At 29.5% G+C, this 22,665-nt stretch overlaps 1 protein-coding gene across 4 annotated transcripts in view; it reads right to left on the bottom strand.

Annotated features, from left to right (window-relative positions):
- LOC135132453 (protein yippee-like 2) overlaps window positions 1–22,665 on the bottom strand; it is a 235,654-nt gene extending 212,989 nt beyond the window's left edge. For 3 of the 4 annotated variants that reach the window (XM_064060553.1, XM_064060552.1, XM_064060554.1), the window contains exon 1: window positions 22,480–22,654. Coding sequence is in view for 1 of the 4 variants with exons in the window: in XM_064060551.1 (XP_063916621.1) it covers window positions 22,480–22,491 (12 nt within the window). In the remaining 3 variants the exon portion in view is untranslated. Of the gene's footprint in view, window positions 1–22,479 lie in introns of all 4 variants that reach the window. The other variant, XM_064060551.1, reaches the window with a different exon arrangement.

The following is a 22,665-nucleotide window of genomic DNA, read 5'->3' as shown; positions in this document are numbered from 1 at the left end:
TTAAGACAACTCGGGTTTTGATAGTGAAAAAAAAATTTGAAAACCTTTGAAGTCTTTAGTGTTTCCTTTGTAAGATTTTGAAAGAATCCTGGGAGCACCACACGCTTGGATTTTGCGAGATTTTGAAAATATTTTGGGGCACCAAGTATTCAGTTTTTGCGGGAATTTGAAAGATTCCTGAGAGCTCCTGGTCTTTTATTTTAGAAATAATTTAAAGGAATTTTTGACTTCTGGTATATTTTTTTGAAGAATTAAAAATAATTTGTAAAGAAAAACCTTGGGGGGCTGTGATATTGTTTCTGGCAAAAGTTTGATCGAACATTGGGGGCCCGAGTTTGGTTTTTGAAAGATTCTGAAAGAATCCTAGTAGCCATGGTGTTTTGTTAAAGAACTAATTTGAAAGAATCTTGGGAGATTCTAGTCTTTTATTTTAGAATTAATTTGCAAGAATCTTTTGGTTCCTAGTATCGCTTTTGAAGAATTGAAAAGATTTTGAAAAGAAACATTTGGTACTGTCTCTGACAAAAATTTGGAAGAACCTTGGAGGCCCGGGTGTTTAATTAATGAAAGATTCCTAAAGAATCCTGGCAGATCTTGGCTTTTCATTCTAGAACTAATCTAGAAGAATCTTGTGGTCCCTAATGTGTTTTTTAAAGTACCGAAAAGAATTTGAAAATAAACCTTCAAAGAGTTAGTTTTTGATCATGAAACAAATTTTGAAGAACCTTGGAAGCCCTTGGGTGTTTCTACTCTAATCTTGGGGATACCTAATGCTCGATATTTGTGAGATTTTGAAAGAATCTTGGAAGATCCTAGTCTTTTATTTTAGAACTAATTTGCAAGAATCTTTTGATCCCTAGTGCCTCTTTTGAAGAATTGAAAAGGTTTTGAAAGGAAACATTTGATACTGTCTCTGACAAAAATTTTGAAGAACCTTGGGAGCCCGAGTGTTGTTTTTTTTTTTTAGAACCAATTTGAAAGAATGTTGGTAGTTTCTCTTGAAGATTTTAAAAAAACCTTGACAGCTTCTGATTATAGCAAATTTATGTACCCCTGACAAATGGCAAAATTTTTGTAGACATACTAAAGAGCTTATTTGGCCGACTTTAAACAACAGAATCAGATGATGACGATAACCTAGATAATGAATTAAGATTCTTCCAGTGAAATAATAGATGGAAAATAGTGAATTGAGCTTGTCAGAATTACGTTAGTTTTATAAAGTTAAATTGTTAAGATTCAAGAATGCTGATTTTCAAAATGATTGAAGGTCAGCCACTAAGTTTACTCTCCATTCACCCCATTCCACCCTCCGCCCTCCGCCCTCCTAAGCGGCCCAATTGAATGCACGTTTTCCTGAAAGAGTGTCGACCTTCGTTATGCCTTTGGTCGCGGTCCAACTCACCTTCGTAAATAAACCGATGCCAAAAACACAATGGCTCCGGCTATAAAACGCTGCTATTTAATAGAAAAAATTCAACTAAATCGTGCGGAAAGATTCGTTTCGGCTGACCCATCCACTCTTGAACGAAATAAAGGATTTTCTTAAACCCCGATGTCATTGAATATGCATGGGATGGTTGATCCCGCTCTGATGTGTCACGACTTTATTAACTATTTTGTGTCAGCGTCCCTCAAGACCGAGCACAGATTAACTAGATCAGGAGATGAGGCCAAGCTGCGTCTAATCTACAACAGGAATACGTAAGGCCGCGTTCATTCAGAAGTCATAGGAGCAGAATTTCGTTTTATTGCGACTTGGTTAATGCCCGAGTGTGGTTGTTTTGGTGAAATCATCGACTGGGCGCCTTCTTCAGAATCTTGCAGAAACAAACAAACGGAATATCGGTTATGTATCCGAGAATATCCGCAAAGTCAACAATTCTACAAAAATCCTCACATAACACAAACACAACTAAAAATAAGATATTCAAAAATAACGTAACTGGTTTAGCGCCTGGTCACATCTCGTCCATTCACTACGGCGTCCGAGTGGTAAAGCGCAAATCGAAGGAAAAGTCGGGAAGAAGGCGACTTTTACAACGCAAAATCGCGTTCAACAAACCCAGACATAAACAACGCTTGTAAAAAATATCCCCCGGGTTATTTACGGTTCTACAACTCCAACGTTGCCACGTTACTTATACAAAAATTCGTCAAAGCTTATGGACAGAACCTTCCTTTTCGATTTTTCCTTTCTTCAATTTTCAGTGTTTGTTTCTTCAGTTTTTCGATTTGCAATTTCTCGAGTTTGAAAGTTTAAATTTTTCATTGTTCAAATTTCCGACTTTTGCATTTTTCAAACTTTGTTCTTTCAATTTTTCATTTCTTCAATTTTTTGAGTTACAACTTTTCCATTTTCCATTTTTTTTTGTTTCTTCAATTTTACGACATGCAAATTCGAGTATTCATCTTTAAATTTTTCAGTTTTTCCATCGACTCATCCACCTTTTGGATGTTTCAGTTTTTGGATTTTTCAATTTTTCAATTTTCAATGTTTCATTTCTTTAATTTTTGATTAACAATTTTTCTAAATTCCATTTTAAATATGTAATAAGAATAACTTTTAAAACTTTACACGTTTTCAATTTAACGATTTTAGAGTTTTTCATTTCTTCAAATTTTCGATTTGCGATTTTCCGTTCCGGTTTTTTACTTCCCTTGTTTTTTCAGTTATTCGATTTTTCAATACTTCGATTTTATAATTTTTTTGTTGTCTCAATTTCAATGTTTTCAATTTTTGTTTCTTTAATTATCCGATTTTTCGATTTTTTAACTTCTAGGATCAGTTTATACAATATTTTAACTGAGGTTACGTTAATCACGCATTAACGAGGCATTTAGCGACGTTTGATTGGCCTAGAGTCGGTCACGTGGTATTTTAAAACCGCGCCGTGTTAAAAATTTAATAATTAAATATTTAGTTGAGCTTCTGTAAACCGGGTTCTAGATTTTTTAATTTTCCGTTTTTTCTGTTTTTGATCTACAATTTTTCTAGTTTTCATTTTAAATATGTAATAATTTTAAAAAAATTTTGCATTTTCTATTTTATGATTTTAGATTTTTTCATTTTTCAATTATTGGAATTTAAAACTCTTTCATTTATTCGATTTTTCACTTTTTCGATTGTTAATCTTTCAGTTTTTCGATTGTTAATCTTTCAATTTTTCGATTTGCAATTTTTCGTTTAGGTTTTTTGTTTTTTCAACTGTTCGATTTTTTTAATGATCCCATTTTACTTTTTTTCAGTTTCATTTTTGGATTTTTCCTTTTTTCAATTTTTCATGTTTTTGATGTCTTCAATTTTACGACATACAACTTTTTGAGTTATCATTTTTTGATTTTCCAATTTTTGGATGTTTCAATAATTTTAGATTTTGCTATTTTTCGAATTACAATTTCACGATTTTTCAATTTGTCTTCAATTTTTGATTTGTAATTTTTCTAGTTTTCATTTTAAATATGTGATAATAATTATAATAATAAAATATTTATTTTTATATTTCAATTTTCAGTTTTTCCATGTTTCTATTGTTCAATTTTCAACAATTTTGACGATTCTATAGTTTCTCGATTTTAGAATTTTTAGGTTTTTAATTGTTGGAATCGGAAAATTGGAAAGAAGAAAGACCGAATTCTTCTTTCCAATTTTTAAGTTTCTCGATTTTTAATTTTCCAATGTTTATCGAATTCTTGAACTTTTGAATTTCCATTTATCAATCTTACCGTTTTTTCATGTTTCGATTTCTGCATTTTTCAATTTTTCGATAATTTAATTTTTCGATTTTTAGATAGATCTTTTGACATCTCGATTTTTCAATTTTTCGTTTTTACATTTTTGATTTTTCAGTTTTTGGAATTTTTGATGTTTTCTCGATTTTTTATTTTTCGATTCTACAATTTTCCGATATTTAAATTTTTCGATTTTTTAAATTTTACACAGATATTTCGGTTTCTCAGTGTTTCGATTTTTCTATTTTTCAATTTTTCGATTTTTAAAATTTTTGATTTTTCTTGTCAATTTTTTGAATTTCCAATTTTTCGATTTCAATGTTTCGATTTTTTTAATTTTTAAATATTTCGATTTTCAGTTTGTCCATTTTTCTATTTTTCAATTTTCCGAATTTTTAGATTCTTGATTTTTCTCTTTTTTGTTATTTCGATTTCTCGATTTTTCAATTTTTTTATTTTTAGATTTTTTCCATGTTTCTATTTTTCAATTTTTTTCAATTTTCCGAATTTTTAGATTTTAGATTTGTCTCTTTTTTGATATTTCGATTTCCCGATTTTTCAAACTTTCAATTTTTAAATTGAATTTAAATTTTCGATATTTCAGTTTATCGATTTATCGGGATTTCCATGTCTCGATTTTTCAATTTTTCGACAAACAACTCTTTGGCTTTTCATTTTTAGATTTTTCAGTCATTGTATTTTCCAATTTTTGGATGTTTCAATAATTTTAGATTTTGCATTTTTTCGAATTACAATTTCACAATTTTTCAACTTTTCTTCACTTTTTGATTTACAGTTTTTCTAGTTTTCATTTTATTTTGGGATAATAATTATGATTTTTAAAATGTTCCACTTTTTCAATTTTGAGATTTTTAGAATTTTTCCATTTGTCGACTATGGAACTTTATAACTTTTTCGATATTTTAATTTTTCGATTTTTACAATTTTTTTTCTTTTGTTAATTTTTTCATTTTCCAATTTTTCGATATTTCAATTTTTCAATTTTTCTAATTTTTAGATATTTCCATTTCCAGTTTGTCCATTTTTCTATTTTTCAATTTTCCGATTTTTTAGATTTTTGATTTTTCTCTTTTTTGATATTTCAATTACCCGATTTTTCAATTTTGCGATTTTTAAATTTTTCGATATTTCAGTTTTTCGATTTATCGGGATTTCCATGTCTTGTTTTTTCAATTTTCGACCTACAACTCTTTTGAGTTTTCATTTTTAGATTTTTCAGTCTTTTTATTTTCCAATTTTTTGATGTTTCAATAATTTTAGATTTTGCATATTTTCGAATTACAATTTCACAATTTTTCAACTTTTCTACAAATTTTGATTTAAAATTTTTCTAGTTTTCATTTTAAATATGTGATAATAATTATAATTTAAAACTGCTCCACTTTTTCAATTTTGAGATTTTTAGAATTTTTCCATTTGTCGATTATGGAACTTTAAAACTTTTTCGATATTTTAATTTTTCGATTTTTTAAATTTTACATAGATATTTCGATTTCTCAGTTTTTCGATTTTTCTATTTTTCAATTTTTTAATTTTTCGATTTTTAAAATGTTTAATTTTTCTTTAGTTAATTTTTTGATTTTCCAATTTTTCGATATTTCAATTTTTCGATTATTTTAATTTTTAGATGTTTCGATTTCCAATTTGTCCATTTTTCTATTTTTCAATTTTCTGAATTTTTAGATTTTTGATTTTTCTCTTTTTTGATATTTCGATTTCCCGATTTTTCAATTTTTTAATTTTTAGAGATTTCTATTTTCAGTTTTTCCAGGTTTCTAATTTTCAATTCTTTTAAATTTTTCGAATTTTTAGATTTTTGATTTTTCTCTTTTTTGATATTTCGATTCCCCGATTTTTCAATTTTTTAATTTTTAGATATTACTATTTTCAGTTTTTCCAGGTTTCTAATTTTCGATTCCTTTAAATTTTTCGAATTTTTAGATTTTAGACTTTTCTTTTTTTTGATATTTCAGTTACCCGATTTTTCAATTTTGCAATTTTTAAATTTTTCGATATTTCAGTTTTTCGATTTATCGGGATTTCCATGTCTTGTTTTTTCAATTTTTGACTTAAAACTCTTTGAGTTTTCATTTTTAGATTTTTCAGTCTTTTTATTTTCCAATTTTTGGATGTTTCAATAATTTTAGATTTTGCATTTTTTCGAATTACAATTTCACAATTTTTCAACTATTCTTCAAATTTTGATTTAAAATTTTTCTAGTTTTCATTTTAAATATGGAATAATAGTTAATTATAATTTATAAAATGTTCCACTTTTTCAATTTTGAGATTTTTAGAATTTTTCCAGTTGTCGATACTGGAACTTTTTCGATTTTTTAAATTTTACATAGATATTTCGATTTTTCAATTTTTCGATTTTCAACTTTTAAAATCCAAAAACAAAAAGGAAAAAATCAAAACATTATAAAATAAAAACCTTGAAAAATTGAAAAAACGAAAAATCCAAGAAAAACTTAAAAACTGCAAAATCTAAAAAAAATATGTACAGTAAAATCAAAATAAGTAATCGGAAAATCGGATAACTGAAAATCCAAAAATTGCAAAATTTTAAAATTTAAAAATTGGAAAATCGAGGAAAATTTGAAAAATTGAACAAACGGAGAATTATAAACTCGAAAAAATGAAAATTAAAAAATCGGGAAAATGAAAAATAAAAACCAAGAACTAGAAAAATTGAGCAGACGAAAAATTGAAAAATCGAACAATTAAGAATTAAGAAACTGAAATATCAAAAAATGAAAAATTGTAATATCGAAAAATGATAAAAGTTCAAAATTTCAAATCGAAGAATTGAAGAAACAAAAAACTGAAAAATTTGGGAGACAAGAAATTGAAAAATTAAAAAAATGAAAGTTGAAAAAACGAAAAATTATCAAACCGAGACACTGAAAAATGTAAAAACTGGAAATTGCCTCATTTACTTTTTTTTGATACACCTTGTATAAGTAATTCTAAAAACTATGAGTGCATTAACAAACAGGCATAGAGTCAGAATATTTTGTTTATTTCAGAGAGGATATTAGTAAAAATTTTGAGATGACGTCATCAATTTTTTGGGAGGGGATAAACGAATACATTTTGATTAACAATTTACACGATTGCGATAACTTTTGTAAGATTTCAAAAATATTATTACACAGTTTTGACTTTTTCCCAAAAATATAAATGCCTTATTTTATTAAATTAAAAAAAAACATTCCTAATATACATACAAAACTTGACAACAATCGGTCCAGTAGTTTCGGAGATTATGTATCTAACAGAAATTGATACAGACGACAGACAGACATGCGGACAGAAACGGGAGACCACTTTCTTCGTGCTCTAGCGGTCACGAAACGCCGAGAACCCACGAAAGCTAGCTTACGCTCAGGAAGGAAATTTCAAGTAGTCGGTTCGACGGTTCGCAAGTCGCGTTCTTCACAATCCCGCTATCGCAAAACAAACGGCGCAAACAGCGTTTTCCGTCAAAATTCCGCGATCGATACGGCGCCTCGCTTAGCAAACAACTTAAAAATAGAGGTCCTTCTTCCCCCGAGGCCCCACGAAATCCACCACCTTCACTCAGCGCGCCGCCTCTTTGGGAAATGCTGGAAATTGCTAAATGAATTTTCACACGACGCCGTTCTCCCGGAGGAACCGACGCCGTGTTCCATTTTTTATTTATTAACGCGGTCTGATTACAATACCGAAAATTTTGAGCCGACTGAAAGACTTCACCTTGAGAACAGCCATTTGCTTTTTATTAACTAGTGTTTACAGTAATTGCCTCTGTCGTTCACGCATACAGAATAAATCTAAAAATAACATAAATATGCATAGAAGCACTGGCGCAGAGATGGGGAGATAGCGGGGTTGTAACCCCTGGAATTAACGCCGGGGTATAAAATGTTTTTTAAAATGCAAACACGAGATCTGATAGTAGGCGACGATTCGTTTTCGGCGGTTTTTGGGAGCGAAAAAACGGTGCTCCGCCGCACACGCTATTATGCTGTTGGGTCAACTGCAGCAGAAAACCTTGAATTTTGATCCTCTCCTGATGAAAAACTGCACCATTATCAGTTGTGAGTACTGTGCAATGTTTCTTGTAGCCTTGACATTACATATCAACGAACATAAAGTAAATAACCTGACAATTCAAAACACAACGGAATCGTTTCAAAGCTGTACAACGTTTGTTCGAAATTATTAAACTAAATCGTCGCAGATAAGATAAATACTCGAATAGATAAACAAAAGCGAGTTTGTTGATATCGCGTTTACGTAAATAAAACGCAGAACATGGAACGAAGCAAAAAGAATTTAATTGTTGGAGTAATTATAAGTATTACGAAAATTAGAAACTCAAGTATGTTTATAAATATTTATAAGTGGCACTTACAAGACAGGGGAGGTCAAAGTTAACTTGTGCGTATTGTTCAAGAAACAAAAACTTAAAACTTCCTGGTGCTTATCTTCTTTCACCAAAACATCTATCCACAACAATGATCGATAAATTTCAAGAGTTAGGACACAGGTCTAAGTTCTAGTTCTGGACCCAGTCCAAGTCCTAGTCCAATTTCTATCCAAGTAGTTGTGACAGTTCAAGTTCTAATCGTCGACACCAGAACGGTTATAGCACGAAAGTACTACTAGTAATCACACGAATACCAGTTTAGGACTTATAATGGGTGTCTGAAGCCAGATTAATGACTTCAAGCAAGAGATAAAAAAATATCGGGAAACAAAGAACACTTCAGAAACGGAAACAAAGGCTAGACATAACGTGAAACTTCTTTAAAGACAGATGTTCGTCTGTTGAACGATATAGTCATAACAAGGTCATAGGAATACCTGATAACAGATATTGGGATAGATATGGCAATAAATTAAGAGCTTACTGTCGTCAACACACCACTTCATATGTGTCTAATTAGTGATTTATTTTATTAGTTAGTTATATAACTTTTTTTTTAATTTAGTACGTGTGTTATCAGTTGTGCTATTTAATCCACTGATTAATCTACAAAAAATCTGTTTTTTATTTTTATGTACATGCACTATTTGTAATTTTCTATTTGAAAACAAGTTACCACATTGCAATATTATTTTTTTAAATATTTACTACCAAGGTCGAATGATAACAGTACGAAGGTGTTCTAGGCCACGATATCACCGTATCTATCACAAAGTCGTTACACCAAAATTAACAAAAATAAAAACAAGTAGCAACAGATAAGATACTTAAAAATAAAGCAGGTTAGCGTTTATTGTTGTAGAACAGTACTCAAGCTCTCAGTACTTAAGCCCAACTAAAGTTTTTTATAGCCCTCTGAAAAATCAAAAAATAAAAAGTGCTGTAATCGAGTCTATTGAATGTTTTCTCGTCGTTTCATGACCCTTGAGTACGAAAAATAGGTTCTACCAACGATGGAATGACGTCATCTACAAATTTTACGATAGTAAAACTTAAATTTTATAAAATAACGTCCTCCTCCATTTGTGGTTTATGAATCCGTGTTGAATTTTTATCCTAGCGATCGATATTTTTGGGAAAACCAAACTGAATCAAAAATTTTCGATTTTTCGATTTTTCAATTTCTCGATTTTTCGATTAAATTTTTTAATTCTTGAATTTTTGGCGTTTCTGAATTTCCGATTTTTCGATTTCTCAATTTCAGGATTAATCGATTTTTTTATTTTTCGACTTTTCAGTTTTTCGATTTCTACAATTTTGAATTTCTCAAGTTGTCAATGTTTCAGTTTTGCAATTTTTCAATATTTCGATGTTCAATATTTCGATGTTCAATTTTTCGACGTTTTGATTTTTAATTTTTTCGATTTTTCAAAATCTATTCTTAAATTTTAGATTTTCCATTCTTCAATTTTTAGATACATATTTCGATTTTTCGATTTTTTTAATTATAAATTTTTCAATTTTTCAGTTTTTGGATTTTTTGATTTCTCGATTTGCCAATTTTTCGACTCTTCTATTGTTCGACATTTTAATTTTTCGGGGTTTTAAATTTTAGATACATATTTCGTTTTTTCAACCGATTTTGATGTTTCGATTTCTCGATCTTTCGATTTGTTGAGTTCTCGCTTTTACATTTTTCGGCTTTTCAATTTTCGAATTTTTATAATTTTTTATTTTTCTTTTTTTTTAATTTTTCGATTTTTTAAATTTTAAATTCCTAAGTTTTTTGATGTTCTCGATGTTTTAGTTTTGGGATTTTTCGGCTTTTCAATTTTTCAAATTTTGGATTTTTTAATGATTTGATTTCTCGATTTTTCCAATTTTCGATTTTTCGACATTTTAACTTTTCGGCTTTTTAAATTTTCGATAGATATTTGGATTTCTCGATTTTTCGAATTATCAGTCTTACGGTTTTTATATTTTTCAGTTTTCGAATTTTTAAAATGTAGATTTTTTTCTTTTTTGATATTTCGATTTCTAGCTTTCGATTTGTCCAGTTCCCGCTTAGATTTTTCGGTTTTTCAATTTTTCGATTTTTAAATTTTTTTTCTTTTTTTTTAGTTTTCGCTTTTTAAATTTTTCGATTTTTCAGTGTTTCGCTTTTTCAACTTTTTGATTTCTCGATTTATCGTTTTTTTTTAAGTTCAAATCTTTCAAATTTGAATGTTTCGATTTTTCAACTTTGGGCTGTTTCGAATTCTTAATTTTTCGATTTTTCAACCTCCGGACTTCAGAAATCTTTTGATGTTTCGATTTCTCATTTTTTCAATCTCCATATCTCGGTTTTTCCACTTTTCAATTTTCCCATTTTTCGATTTTTTTTTTTTTTGATATTTCGATTTCTCGATCGTTCGATTTATTGAATTCTCGCTTTTACATTTTTCGGTTTTCCAATTTTCGATTTTTCAATTTTTCGACATTTTAACTTTTCGGCTTTTTAAATTTTCGATAGATATTTGGATTTCTCGATTTTTCGAATTATCAGTCTTACGATTTTTCTATTTTTCAGTTTTCGAATTTTTAAAATTTAGATTTTTCTCTTTTTTGATGTTTCGATTTCTGGCTTTCGATTTGTCCAGTTCTCACTTTTTAATTTTTCGCTTTTTAAATTTTTCAATTTTTCAGTGTTTCGCTTTTTCAACTTTTTGATTTCTCGATTTATCGTTTTTTTAAGTTCAAATGTTTCAATTTTCAATGTTTCGATTTTTCAACTTTGGGCTTTTTCGAGTTCTTAATTTTTCGATTTTTCAACTTCTCGACTTCAGAAATCCTTTCGATTTCTCATTGTTTCAATCTCGATTTCTCGGTTTTTCCACTTTTCAATTTTCCAATTTTTAACTTTTTCCGTATTTCAGTTTTTCAATTTATCGAGATATCGATGTCTCAATTTTTTCATTTATTTTAAATTTAAAAGTTCCAATTTTGAATATTTCCATTTTCGATTTTGGACTATTTCGATTTCTGCAGGTTTCAATTTTTCTATTTCGATTTCCTGGTTTTTCGATCTTTCGATTTTTCACTTTTTTCTTGTTTCGATTTCTCGATTTTTCGATTTTTTGAATTTTCGCTTTTAGATTTTTCAATTTTTCGATATTTTTCGATTTCCCTATTTATCGAGATTTCTGTCTCTATTTTTCAAATTTTCGGTTTATCGTATTTTTCCTGAAGTTTAAATGTTCCAATTTTGAATTTTTCGAGTTCTGTGTTCTGACGTTTCGATTTCTCTGTTTCAATTTTTTAATTTCAATTTCCCGGTTTTTCGATTTTTAGATTTTATAATTTTCCGATTTTTCAATTTTCAGACATTTCAGTTTTGGGAATTTTCAACTTCTCGATTTTTCAGTTTTTTGATTCATCAATTTTTCGTATTCTTGTAATTAAATTGTATAATATTTCTTTTGATTTTTTGATGTTGCTATTTCCCGATTTAAATTTTTTTAGTATGTATTTCATTTTTTTTTTTTTTTAATTTTGGACATTAATGTTTCAGTTGCTCAATCTTTCAATTTTTTGATTTCTCAACTTTTTGGATATTTCAGTTTTCCGATTTATCGCTTTTTTTTAGGTTGTTTCAATTTTGAATTTTTCGATGTTTGTTTTGTAGTTTCGATTTCTAATGTTTGAATTTTTCGAATTCAATTTCTCGATTTTCAATTTCAATTTCTCTATTTCTCGGTATTTCGATTTTTCAGTTTTGAAACATTTCAATTTTTCGACTTCTTGAATTTTAGATTTTTCACTTTTTTCGTAGTTCGATTTCTCGGTCTTTCAATTTTTAGATTTTTCGATTTTTCAGTTTTTCGATTTCTCCATTTATTGTTTTTTTTAAGTTTTGAATGTTTCAATTTTGAATGTTTCGATTGTTGTTTTGACGTTTGGATTTCTAGATGTTTCAATTTTTCAATTTCAATTTCTCGATTTTCAATTTCAAGTTCTCTATTTCTCGGTTTTTCGATTTTTCCACTTTTCGATTTTTCAATTTTTCGATTTTTTAAATTCTAGTTTTTAATTTTTTAGTTTTTCGGCTTTTTAAATTTTACCTGTTTCGATTTTTTGATGTTGCTATTTCTTGATTTAAAATTTTTTAGTATGTATTTCAATTTTTCTGATTTTCGATTTCCGTCTTTTTCAAGATTCAATTTATTAACATTTCATTTTGGGAATTTTTCATTTTTTATTTTTTAATTTTTTATTTTAGACATTAATGTTTCGGTTGATCAAATCTTTCGATTTTGCGAGTTTTAGAATTTCAATTTTGCGAGTTTTAGGATTTCGATGTTTCAATTTTTCGATTTCTCAATTGTTTGGATATTTCAGTTTTTCCGATTTATCGAGATTTCGATTTTTTGACTTTTCGCTTTAAGATTTTCCGATTCTTCAATGTTTCGATTTCTCCATTTATCGAGATTTAAATATTTGGATTTTTCAATTTTTCGATTGTTGTTTTGTAGTTTCGATTTCTAGATGTTTAAATTTTTCAAATTCACTTTCTCGATTTCCATTTTCAATTTCTCTATTTCTCGGTTTTTCGATTTTTCAATTTTTAAACATTTCAATTTTTCGACTTCTTAAATTTTAGATTTTTCGCTTTCTTCGTACTTCGATTTCTCGGTCTTTCAATTTTTTGACTTCTCGCTTTTAGATTTTTCGATTTTTCACTTTTTCGATTTCTCCATTTATCGATATTTCGATTTTTCAATTTTTCGATTTATTGTTTTTTTTTTAAGTTTTGAATGTTTCTATTTTGAATTTTTCGATTTTTCGATTGTTGTTTTGACGTTTGGATTTCTAGATGTTTCAATTTTTCAATTTCAATTTCTCGATTTTCAATTTCAAGTTCTCTATTTCTCGGTTTTTCGATTTTTCGATTTCCCAATTGTTCGATTTTTTGACTTTTTGCTTTTAGATTTTTCGATTTTTCAGTTTTTCGATTTCTCCGTTTACCGATATTACGATTTTTCAATTTTTCGATTTATTGTTTTTTTTTTAAGTTTTGAATGTTTCAATTTTGAATTTTTCGATTGTTGTTTTAACGTTTAGATTTCTAGATGTTTCAATTTTTCAATTTCAATTTCTCGATTTTCAATTTCAAGTTCTCTATTTCTCGGTTTTTCGATTTTTCGATTTTCCAATTTTTCGATTTTTCAATTTTTAAACATTTCAATTTTTCGACTTCTTAAATTTTAGATTTTTCGCTTTCTTCGTACTTCGATTTCTCGGTTTTTCGATTTTTTGACTTTTCGCTTTATTGTTTTTTTTTTCAAGTTTTGAAAGTTTCAATTTTGAATATTTCGATTTTTCGATTGTGGTTTTGACGTTTGGATTTCTAAATGTTTCAATTTTTCAATTTCAATTTCTCGATTTTCAGTTTCAAGCTCTCTATTTCTCATTTTTTCCACTTTTCGATTTTTCAATTTTTAAACATTTCAATTTTTCGACTTCTTAAATTTTACATTTTTTCGGTTTCTTCGTACTTCGATTTCTCGGTTTTTCGATTTTTTAACTTTTCGCTTTTAGATTTTTCGATTTTTCAATTTTTCGATTTCTCCATTTACTGATATTTCGATTTTTCAATTTTTCGATTTATTGTATTTTTCTAAGTTTTGAATGTTTAAATTTTGAATTTTTCGACTTTTCGATTGTTGTTTTGACGTTTGGATTTCTAGATGTTTCAATTTTTCAATTTCAATTTCTCGATTTTCCAATTTTTCGATTGTTTAACTTTTAGGGCCGGTTGCATAAACGCAAATCAAACTTAATCTCTGATTAAGAACAATTGTAACTATGATAATAATAATCGTTACTATGGAGTTAATCAGAGATTAAATTTGATTTGCGTTTATGCAACCGGCCCTTAGACATTTAAATTTTTCGATTTTTTAAATTCTAGTTATCAATTTTTTAGTTTTTCGATTTTTTAAACACATACATATTACCTTTTTCGATTTTTTGATGTTTCGATTTCCCGATTGAATTTTTTTTAATATTCATGTATTTCAATTTTTCTAATTTTCGATTTCTCACGATCTCGGTTTTCTGATTTTCAAAATTTTTCGTTTTTTGCTTTTTCGATCTTTTTTAATTTTAGACATTAATGTTCTTCCGATTTTTCGACTTTTAGGATTTCGAGTTTCCGGTTTTTCAATTTTTTTATTTTTTAATTTTTTCAGTTTTCGATTTTTCAATTTTTCGATTTGAAAAATGTTGTGAATTCTCGATTTTTCCATTGGTTATTTGCTTTAAATATACATATTTCACACCGTTCGCACTTGTACCGCATTCTCCGGAATGTGTTTACTAAAATCTAGAGGTTTATTATTATAACTGAACTCAAACAACTTCGCTAAGCTTCTTCAATATTTCTAAAACTAAACTATAAACAGCGCACATTCAGGTTTTATAAAAAAAATAGTTCAAAGTTAGAAAATTTCCATGGGGTGACCCGTTATTAATTTAATCAATAAAATACACTGGCTCATTCATAAAAAACTACGAATCCATTGATAAACACAAAATTGATAAACATAAAAAACCACACGACATAAATAAAAACACCCCCCCCCCCTTTCTATAATCAACACGTCCAGTCCAAAAACCGCCCCCCTCCACTCCTAAGCGACGTGCATTGTTCAATTGTTCGGCGCAGTTCTGCCACTCCGTCGCCTATTTCTTATTTCGGCCAACAAAAGGCCAATTAGGCGAGGACCTATCGAGTGCACACGATTCCGTCTAATCGGCGACACCCATGGACCCGTTCTGATTCCTATTACGTTTTCAGACTGGGCAAAAAGACCACCGGTTCGGTTCGGCGGTCCGCGAGGTCAACAATCTACCTCCGACGAACCAACGCACACCTCGACGGCACACGGCTTGAACTCTATTGCGCAGATCTGTAAGCCGGCGACGGCGCGAGCTAGGACGCACGTCGCAAGTGCGATGCGGAAGAAAGTTTTTCGGATTCGGCAAGTTCTCGCAGCCGAAGTGTTGCGTTGTGTCGGGGGCTCGACCTCGCTACTTCCCCGGCCATCTTTATCGTAACAAGTCGTATGACCTAAATAATGATTTGAAATATGACCCGAATTGAGATAACCGGGTGGTAATCTCGCGTATCGCTTTCGTTTTACATAATTATGAATTATGATAATACTTTAATGTCGTAATTTATCTTCTTGTTGATAGACAACAGTATCAATCATCGGAATTAATCGCAAATAGAGGGCAAAAATTGCTTTCGCCGTATGTTCGGCGTATTGAAAATATTGGCGAAATATTACAATTAAAAAAACTGATAACAGGCGTTTTGTCATCAATGTAGGGTTTATCAGAGTAAATTGATCACACTAAGATCAGTTATCGGAAATTATCGCATCTGCGTTTCTGTTTCCGAAGCTTGCTTGACCGGACGGCGTATATGTAAGCGGCACTTTACACAATATTGTCAACTAAGAAGTCCCAAATGAATGTTGTTTTTGTTAATAAATACAGCATTTTCAAAGGAAAACAACATTTTTGGTTAAAATGAACTTCCCTCGCCCTTAAATTTTTCAATTTTAAGATTTTACTATTTGCATATCATAATTTATCATATTTACAGAATTTTTTGCATTTTTCAATGTTCCGACGTTTGTTTTTTGTCTGTTTTTCAATGTTCTGATTTTATAAATGTGTACTTTTTCCATTTTTGGAATTTTCAATTTTTCGATTTTTTATTTTATGATTTTTTATTGTTTCGTTTCTTCAATTTTTCATTGGAAATTTTTCTAATTCTCATTTTGAATATCTAATAATAATTATAACTTTTAAAATTTTTCAGGTTTTCAATTTTTCGATTTTAGAATTTTTTCATTTTTCAGTAATTGGATTTTAGAACTTTTTCATTTAGTGGATTTTTCGATTTTAATTTTTCAGTTCCTCGATTTTAAAAGTTTTCAATCTATCAATGGTACAGTTTTTTGACTTTCCAATTTTGACGATTCTATAACTTTTCGATTTCATAATTTTTGGGTTTTGCAATCTTTTTTTTTATTTTTTTAAGTTCCTCGTTTTTCAATGATTCAATTTTTCGATTCTTCAGTTTTCCGACTTTTTAGTTTTGCGCTTTGCAATTTTTCGAGTTTTTAAGTTTGAATTTTTCAGTTTTTGCATTTTGCAACTTTTCTATTAAAAATTTCACGAGAAATTTCAATTTTTAATTGTTGTGTTGAGTTTTATATTTTCCTTATTTTTACAATTTTTTGGATTCTTCATTATTCCCATTTTATAATTTTTCGTTTTTTCAATTTTTCGAATTTTGATTTTTTTATTGTTTCGTCACTTTTAGAATATGCAACTATGCGAGTTTTCATTATAAAATTTTTTCGATTTTCCAACTTTTGGATATTTCAATTTTTAAATTTTGCAATTTTTCGACTCGCAATTTCGTGAGTTCAACTTTTTCGATTTTTCAGTTTTTCATGATTGAATTCTTCAATTTGCAATTTTTGATTTCTTTACGTTTACAATTTCTCGGGTTTTCAATGTTCTGATTTTAAAATTTTTCATTTTTTTAAACACTTTCATTTATCCGATTTTTCAACTTTTTGATTTTTAATTTTTCAACTCGAAGATCGCAACAAAATAAATGTCGTTTTTTTTTCCTTGCAATTTTTCAATTCATTAATTTTTTCAATTTTTCGATTTTTGCGGAATTTGTATTTTTTCGATTTTTAGTTTTTAAGTTTATCGATTTCAATTTTTCATGTCTTTAACTTTTCGACTTGCAATTTTTGATTTCGCGTTTTTATACTCTTTATTTTTACAATTTCTCGGATTTTCAATGTTCTGATTTTATAATTTTTCAATTTTAAATGTGAAAATTTTTAGTTATTGGATTTTTTAATTTTTCGGTTTTAAATTTTACGACTTTTCAGTTTCTTGGTTTTTGAATTTTTTGCTTCTTCTATTTTTGATTTGCAATTTTTCCTGTTTTCATTTTAAATATGTGTATAAAAGGTACTCCTAATAATCATTTTTAAAATTTTTCATTTTTTTAAACACTTTCATTTATTCGATTTTTAATTTTTCAACCCGAAAGTCGAAGAATAAACGAATTTACATATCGTTTTTTCTTCTTTCCAATTTTTCGATTCATTGATTTTTTTCAGTTTTTCGATATTTAAATTTTTCGGATTTCATGTTTTTTCGATTTTCCAGCTTTTCGAATCAAAAAAATTGAAAAAATGCAAAATTGAAAAATAAAAAACGAAAAAGTATAGATGAAAACTTTGAAAAATCTAAAAATTGGAAATCAAGAAGTTGAAAAATTAAAGAAACGAAAAATTCAAAAATGGAAAGATTAAAAATTGAAAAAAAAAGTGCAAAATCGAAGAAACGAAATTAAAAAAATATTGTAAAATCGAAATATTGAGGATTAAACAAATCGGAAAATTGGATAAGTGAAAAATTCAAAAAATGCAAAATTTCAAAATTGAAAAATTGCAAAATCGAAGAATTAAAAAATCACACATTGAAATTTGAAAAATTTGAACGGAAAAACCGAAAAATTGTGATGTAAAATCGATAACATGAGAATTAAAAATTCGGGAAAATGAAAAACATAAATCCACACGTCAGAAACCGAAATAGAAAAATTTTAACATTGAAAAATTGCAAAAACGAAAAATTTTAAATCGAAAAATTGAAGAGAAAAAAATTGGAAACTTTTAAGTCGAGAAATTGAAAAATTGAGAAACTAAACTTGAAAAAACAAAATTTCTCAGAAACACTGAAAAATGGAAAAATTGAAAAATGTTCAATTTTTCAATTTTTTGTTCCTTCAGATTTTAATTTTTCAGTTTTTCGATGCTCCGATTTTATAATTTATGGTTTTTGAAATTTCAATTTGCTCAATTTTTCGTTTTTCCACTTTGTCGATTTGCAATTTTTCAATTTTTCATTTGTGTGTTTTTTGTTTTTTCAATTTTACTCTTCGAGCTTTCATTTTTTAATTTTTCAGCTTTTCGATTTCCAACTTTTGGATGTTTCAATTTTTATATTTTGTAAATTTTGGATTTGCAATTTCACAAGTTTTCATTTTTTAATTTTTCAATTTTTCGATTCCTCGAATTCTTTTTATGCTTCAATTTCTCGATTTTTCAATTTCTCAATTTTTCAATGTTTCGACTTCTCTAGTTCTCCATTTTTCAATCTTTTGAGGTTTCGATTTTCCGGTATTTCAATTCTTCAATTTCGATTTCTCGATTTTTGGTTATTTCTCAAGTTCTCGATTACCGATTTTTGATTTTTCGACTTTTTGATTGTTCATTTTGTTTCTTCAATTTTTGGATTTTGTAAATTTTCGATTTGCAATTTTACTAGCTTTCAGTTTTTAATTTTTCAATTTTTCGGTTTTCAATTACTAGATTTTCCAATTTTAGATTTTTCAGCTTCTTGATTTTTGAATTTTTTCCCATTTTTAAGTCTTTCGAAATTTTTCGAGTTTTTAAGTTTGAATTTTTCAATTTATCAATTTTCCAACTTTAAAATTTCTCAATCCGTGGGTTTTGCAATTTTTCGATTTACAATTTCTCTGGATTCCAATTTTTCATTTTAAAATTTTTCAGTTTTTCGATTTTTCGACTTTCGGTTTTTTATTTTCTTTGTTTTTTCAATTTCTCGAGTTTTCAACATTGTATTTTTATAACTTTTTTTTTCAATGTGAAAAATTTAAATTTTTGGATTTTTCAATTTTAGATTTTTTAATGTTACGTTTATTCAACTTTGGATGGTCCATTTTCTCGATTTTTTAATTTTTTTAACTTCCATTTTTGATTTGCAAATTTTCTAGTTTTCATTTTAAATATATGAATAACAATAATTACAATTTAAAAAAATTTTCACTTCTTCAATTTCACTGAATTTTTCGTTTCTTCAGTTCTTCAATTTTCAATTTCTTGAATTTTTCGATTTTACAATTTTTCGTTTTTTTTTCAGTTTTTCAAATTTTAATTTTTTTCGATGTTGTATTTTTCTGATTTTATATTTTTCTATTTTTCAACTTTCCGAATCAAAAAAATTGAAAAAACGCAACATCGAAAAATGAAAAAACGAAACAGTATAGAATGAAAATTTTGAAAAATCTAAAAACAGGAAATCAAGCACTTGAAAAATTGAAGAAACGAAACATTCAAAAATTGAAAGATATTTTAGTTTTTCTTTCTTAATATACATAGCCTTTGCAAGAAAATATGGATTTTTCAGTTATGGGGCGGAGCCTAATTGCAAAATCGATATTTCTTTATATAAATTTTCTATTTTAAACATGTTTTAAGTTTCGTGTTGTGAAAAGAGGTCTACACGTATTAAAACAAAAAGGGCAAAACCTAAGCCCGCCTACCTCCCCTATCACAATTGTTATGATTTTTTTTTATTCGCCGTAAACCAAGAGGGCGGAGCTTAACTGCAAAATACTTATTTCTTTATTTATAGTTTTCTTTGAGCAACACCACCACTGAAGAACATGTTTCACATGGTAATGTTTGTAGAAATACGGATTTTGCACCTAAGCTCCGCCCCTCTTGACTAACGACGAATAAAGAAAAATCGTCACAATTGAGATTGGGTGGGTGGGTGGGGCATATAATTTACCTTTTTTTCTTAATACACACACTGCTTTTCACAACAAGAAATTTAAAACATGATTGATGGTACATATTTGCAAGGAAATATGAATATTGCAATTATGAGGCGGAGCTTAATTGAAAAATCGAGATTTCCTTATACAAATTTTCTATTTTAAACATGTTTTAAGTTTCATGTTGCAAAAAGAAGTCTACATATGTATATTAAAACCAAAAGGCAAAACCTAAGCCCGCCCACCCACCCTATCTCTTTTGTTATGATTTTTTTATTCGCCGTAAACCAAGAGGGCGGAGCTTAACTGCAAAATACTTATTTCTTTACATGTAGTTTTCTTTGAGCAGTCACTGAAGAACATGTTTCACATGGTAATTTTTATAGGAAAATACGGATTTTGCAACTAAGCTCCGCCCTCCTTGACTAAGGACGAATAAAGAAAAGCGTCACAATTGAGACAGGGTGGGTGGGTGGGGCTTATATTTTACCTTGTTCTTCTTAATATACATAGCCTTCTTTAAAGAAATTTAAAACATGGTTGATGGTACATTTTTGCACGAAAATATGGATTTTGCAATTATGGGGCGGAGCCTAATTGCAATTGATATTTCCTTATACAAATTTTCTATTTTAAACATGTTTTAAGTTTCATGTTCTGAAAAGAAGTCTACACATATTAAAACCAAACGACAAAACCTAAGCCCGCCCACCCGCCCTGTCTCAATTGTTATGATTTTTTTATTCGCCGTAAACCAAGAGGGCGGAGGTTAACAGCAAAATACTTATTTCTTTACATGTAATTTTCTTTGAGCAATACCATCACTGAAGAATATGTTTCACATGTTAGTTTTTGTAGAAAAATGCAGATTATGCAACTAAGCTCCGCCCTCCTTGACTAACGACGAATAAAGAAAACCGTCACAATTGAGACAGGGTGGGTGGGTGGGGCTTATGTTTTGCATTTTTTTTTCTTAATTATATTGTTGTTTTCCCATAACAAGAAACTGAAAACATTGAGAAACTTAAAAATTGAAAAAATTGGAAAATCTGGGAATTGCACAATGAAAGATTGAAAAATTGGGGAACGAAAAACTATAAAATCGAAAGAAAGATTGAAATAATACAAGAAATGAAAAAACGAAAAATTATTAATCATTATATAAAATCGAGAAAATGAAAATTTAAAAAAAATCAAGAACTGAGAAACTGGGAAAAATGAAAAACAGTAACATAGAAAAATTGGAAAACTGAAAAATTGAAGAAAGGAAAAATTGAAAAACGAAAGAAAATGATTAAAACGAAAAATTATGTACGAAATGTTAAAGTAAATGTAAAAAGGCGTCCGAGACGTTTGTTTCAACTGAGTTTTTTCATTACAAAATTCTGTGATGACGTCATCGATAGCTTAACCTTAAAACGTTGCACGATTTCAGAACATTCGGCTGTGCAGTTTCAAAGTCAAGTTGCAAAATGTTTTACAATTTTTTTTATATATACAGTGCGTCTTTTTTAAAAGTGGCCATAGGGATTCCCATGTTAAATTTTATACCACGTGTTAACTTATGTTTGAGTAAAGATTCAAAGTTGAAATTTTTACTGGATGTAATTTGGGTCATCTTTTGTGGATTTTTATACGGGTCACGCTTTAAATTAAAGGATATTTCTTTAAAAAAAAATTAAAATATTTGGGTATTTTTGTCTGTAATATTGTAGGCAGCCATGTAAAAACAGACATTTAGTTGACGTTTCAAAATTTGATTACTCGTTCGATTAATGGTTTTTAGTGTCCGAAATTCGACGGACACACAGACAGAAAGACAGACAGACAGACGAAAACGGGAAAAATTCACTCAGGACGTAAAAATGCACGAATTGTTTCCCCCAACACAGCAAATAAAGCGAATTTCTTCGGACTCGAACTCCCGAAGTTGAACATTATACACAAAATAATGAAGTGACATAAACGAGCCACGACATGTGTTTTCATACTACAACGTGGTCATTGTTCCCCACACAACTTAATTTACCTCGTGACTGTCATAACAAAGCCTGTCAGTGTTTTCTCCGGCCAGGCGAATCAGTTAGCTCCGTATTAAGACCCGCCGTAATAGTAAACAACACCACAATTAAATCAATTCAGACTTTCATTATTTAATAAACGAAATATTTCCAAGCGCCTAATCGCCAAACCCACAGCGCTAAACAACTGCGCCGCGTCCTCGAGACCGCGCAAAAGGGCCAGTGGTGCCCTGCACTGTCGCCGCGCTAGACAGAGAGCACTCGCGACGTAGCGCGTAGCTAGCCCCAAACCCAAACAGCTGACTGCCATAACAAAGACTTGGCCGAGCTGGCCGATGAGATCAATCAATGCCCCGCAATCGCCCCCTTCGAAACGGCAAAACGGCCCCGTCCGGGCCCCGCTCGCCGCCCCCGGCGGCCCGGGGGCGGCCGCCGCCGCGCCAACGCCGCGGACGCGTGCCGAGGTGGGCGCACGGGGGAGATAAAGGCTGGATGGGCGCGAGTTCGCCGCCCCCCGTCAAAATAAATAAACTGCATGGGGTAAAATGGCAGCCTGGCGCTGCACACAAACAAAGAAAATCATCGAAAGCTGTCAAAGGCGGTGGAAGCGGACTTACTTTTGAAATCATGCGGGTGCGAAATGCTGTGAATTACGCGCTGACACTGTGCTGGACGCGAATCACTTCGAGTTTTTCGCAAAAATGCACTCAATACAACGCTGTTTTCGAACTGTTATCTGTCACTGCTGGCCACTCTGACAGGCGCACACTAGATGCCTGCTTCGCGAGGAGGCCGTTTAATAA

This window comes from Zophobas morio, unplaced genomic scaffold, assembly GCF_036711695.1.
Source record: "Zophobas morio isolate AGI-343-1 ecotype UQ-CSIRO unplaced genomic scaffold, CSIRO_AGI_Zmor_V1 ptg000021l, whole genome shotgun sequence".
Classification (NCBI taxonomy): Eukaryota; Metazoa; Arthropoda; class Insecta; order Coleoptera; family Tenebrionidae; genus Zophobas; species Zophobas morio.
Note: the sequence above shows the minus strand (reverse complement) of the source record. Positions and strands in the feature narration are given on the sequence as shown.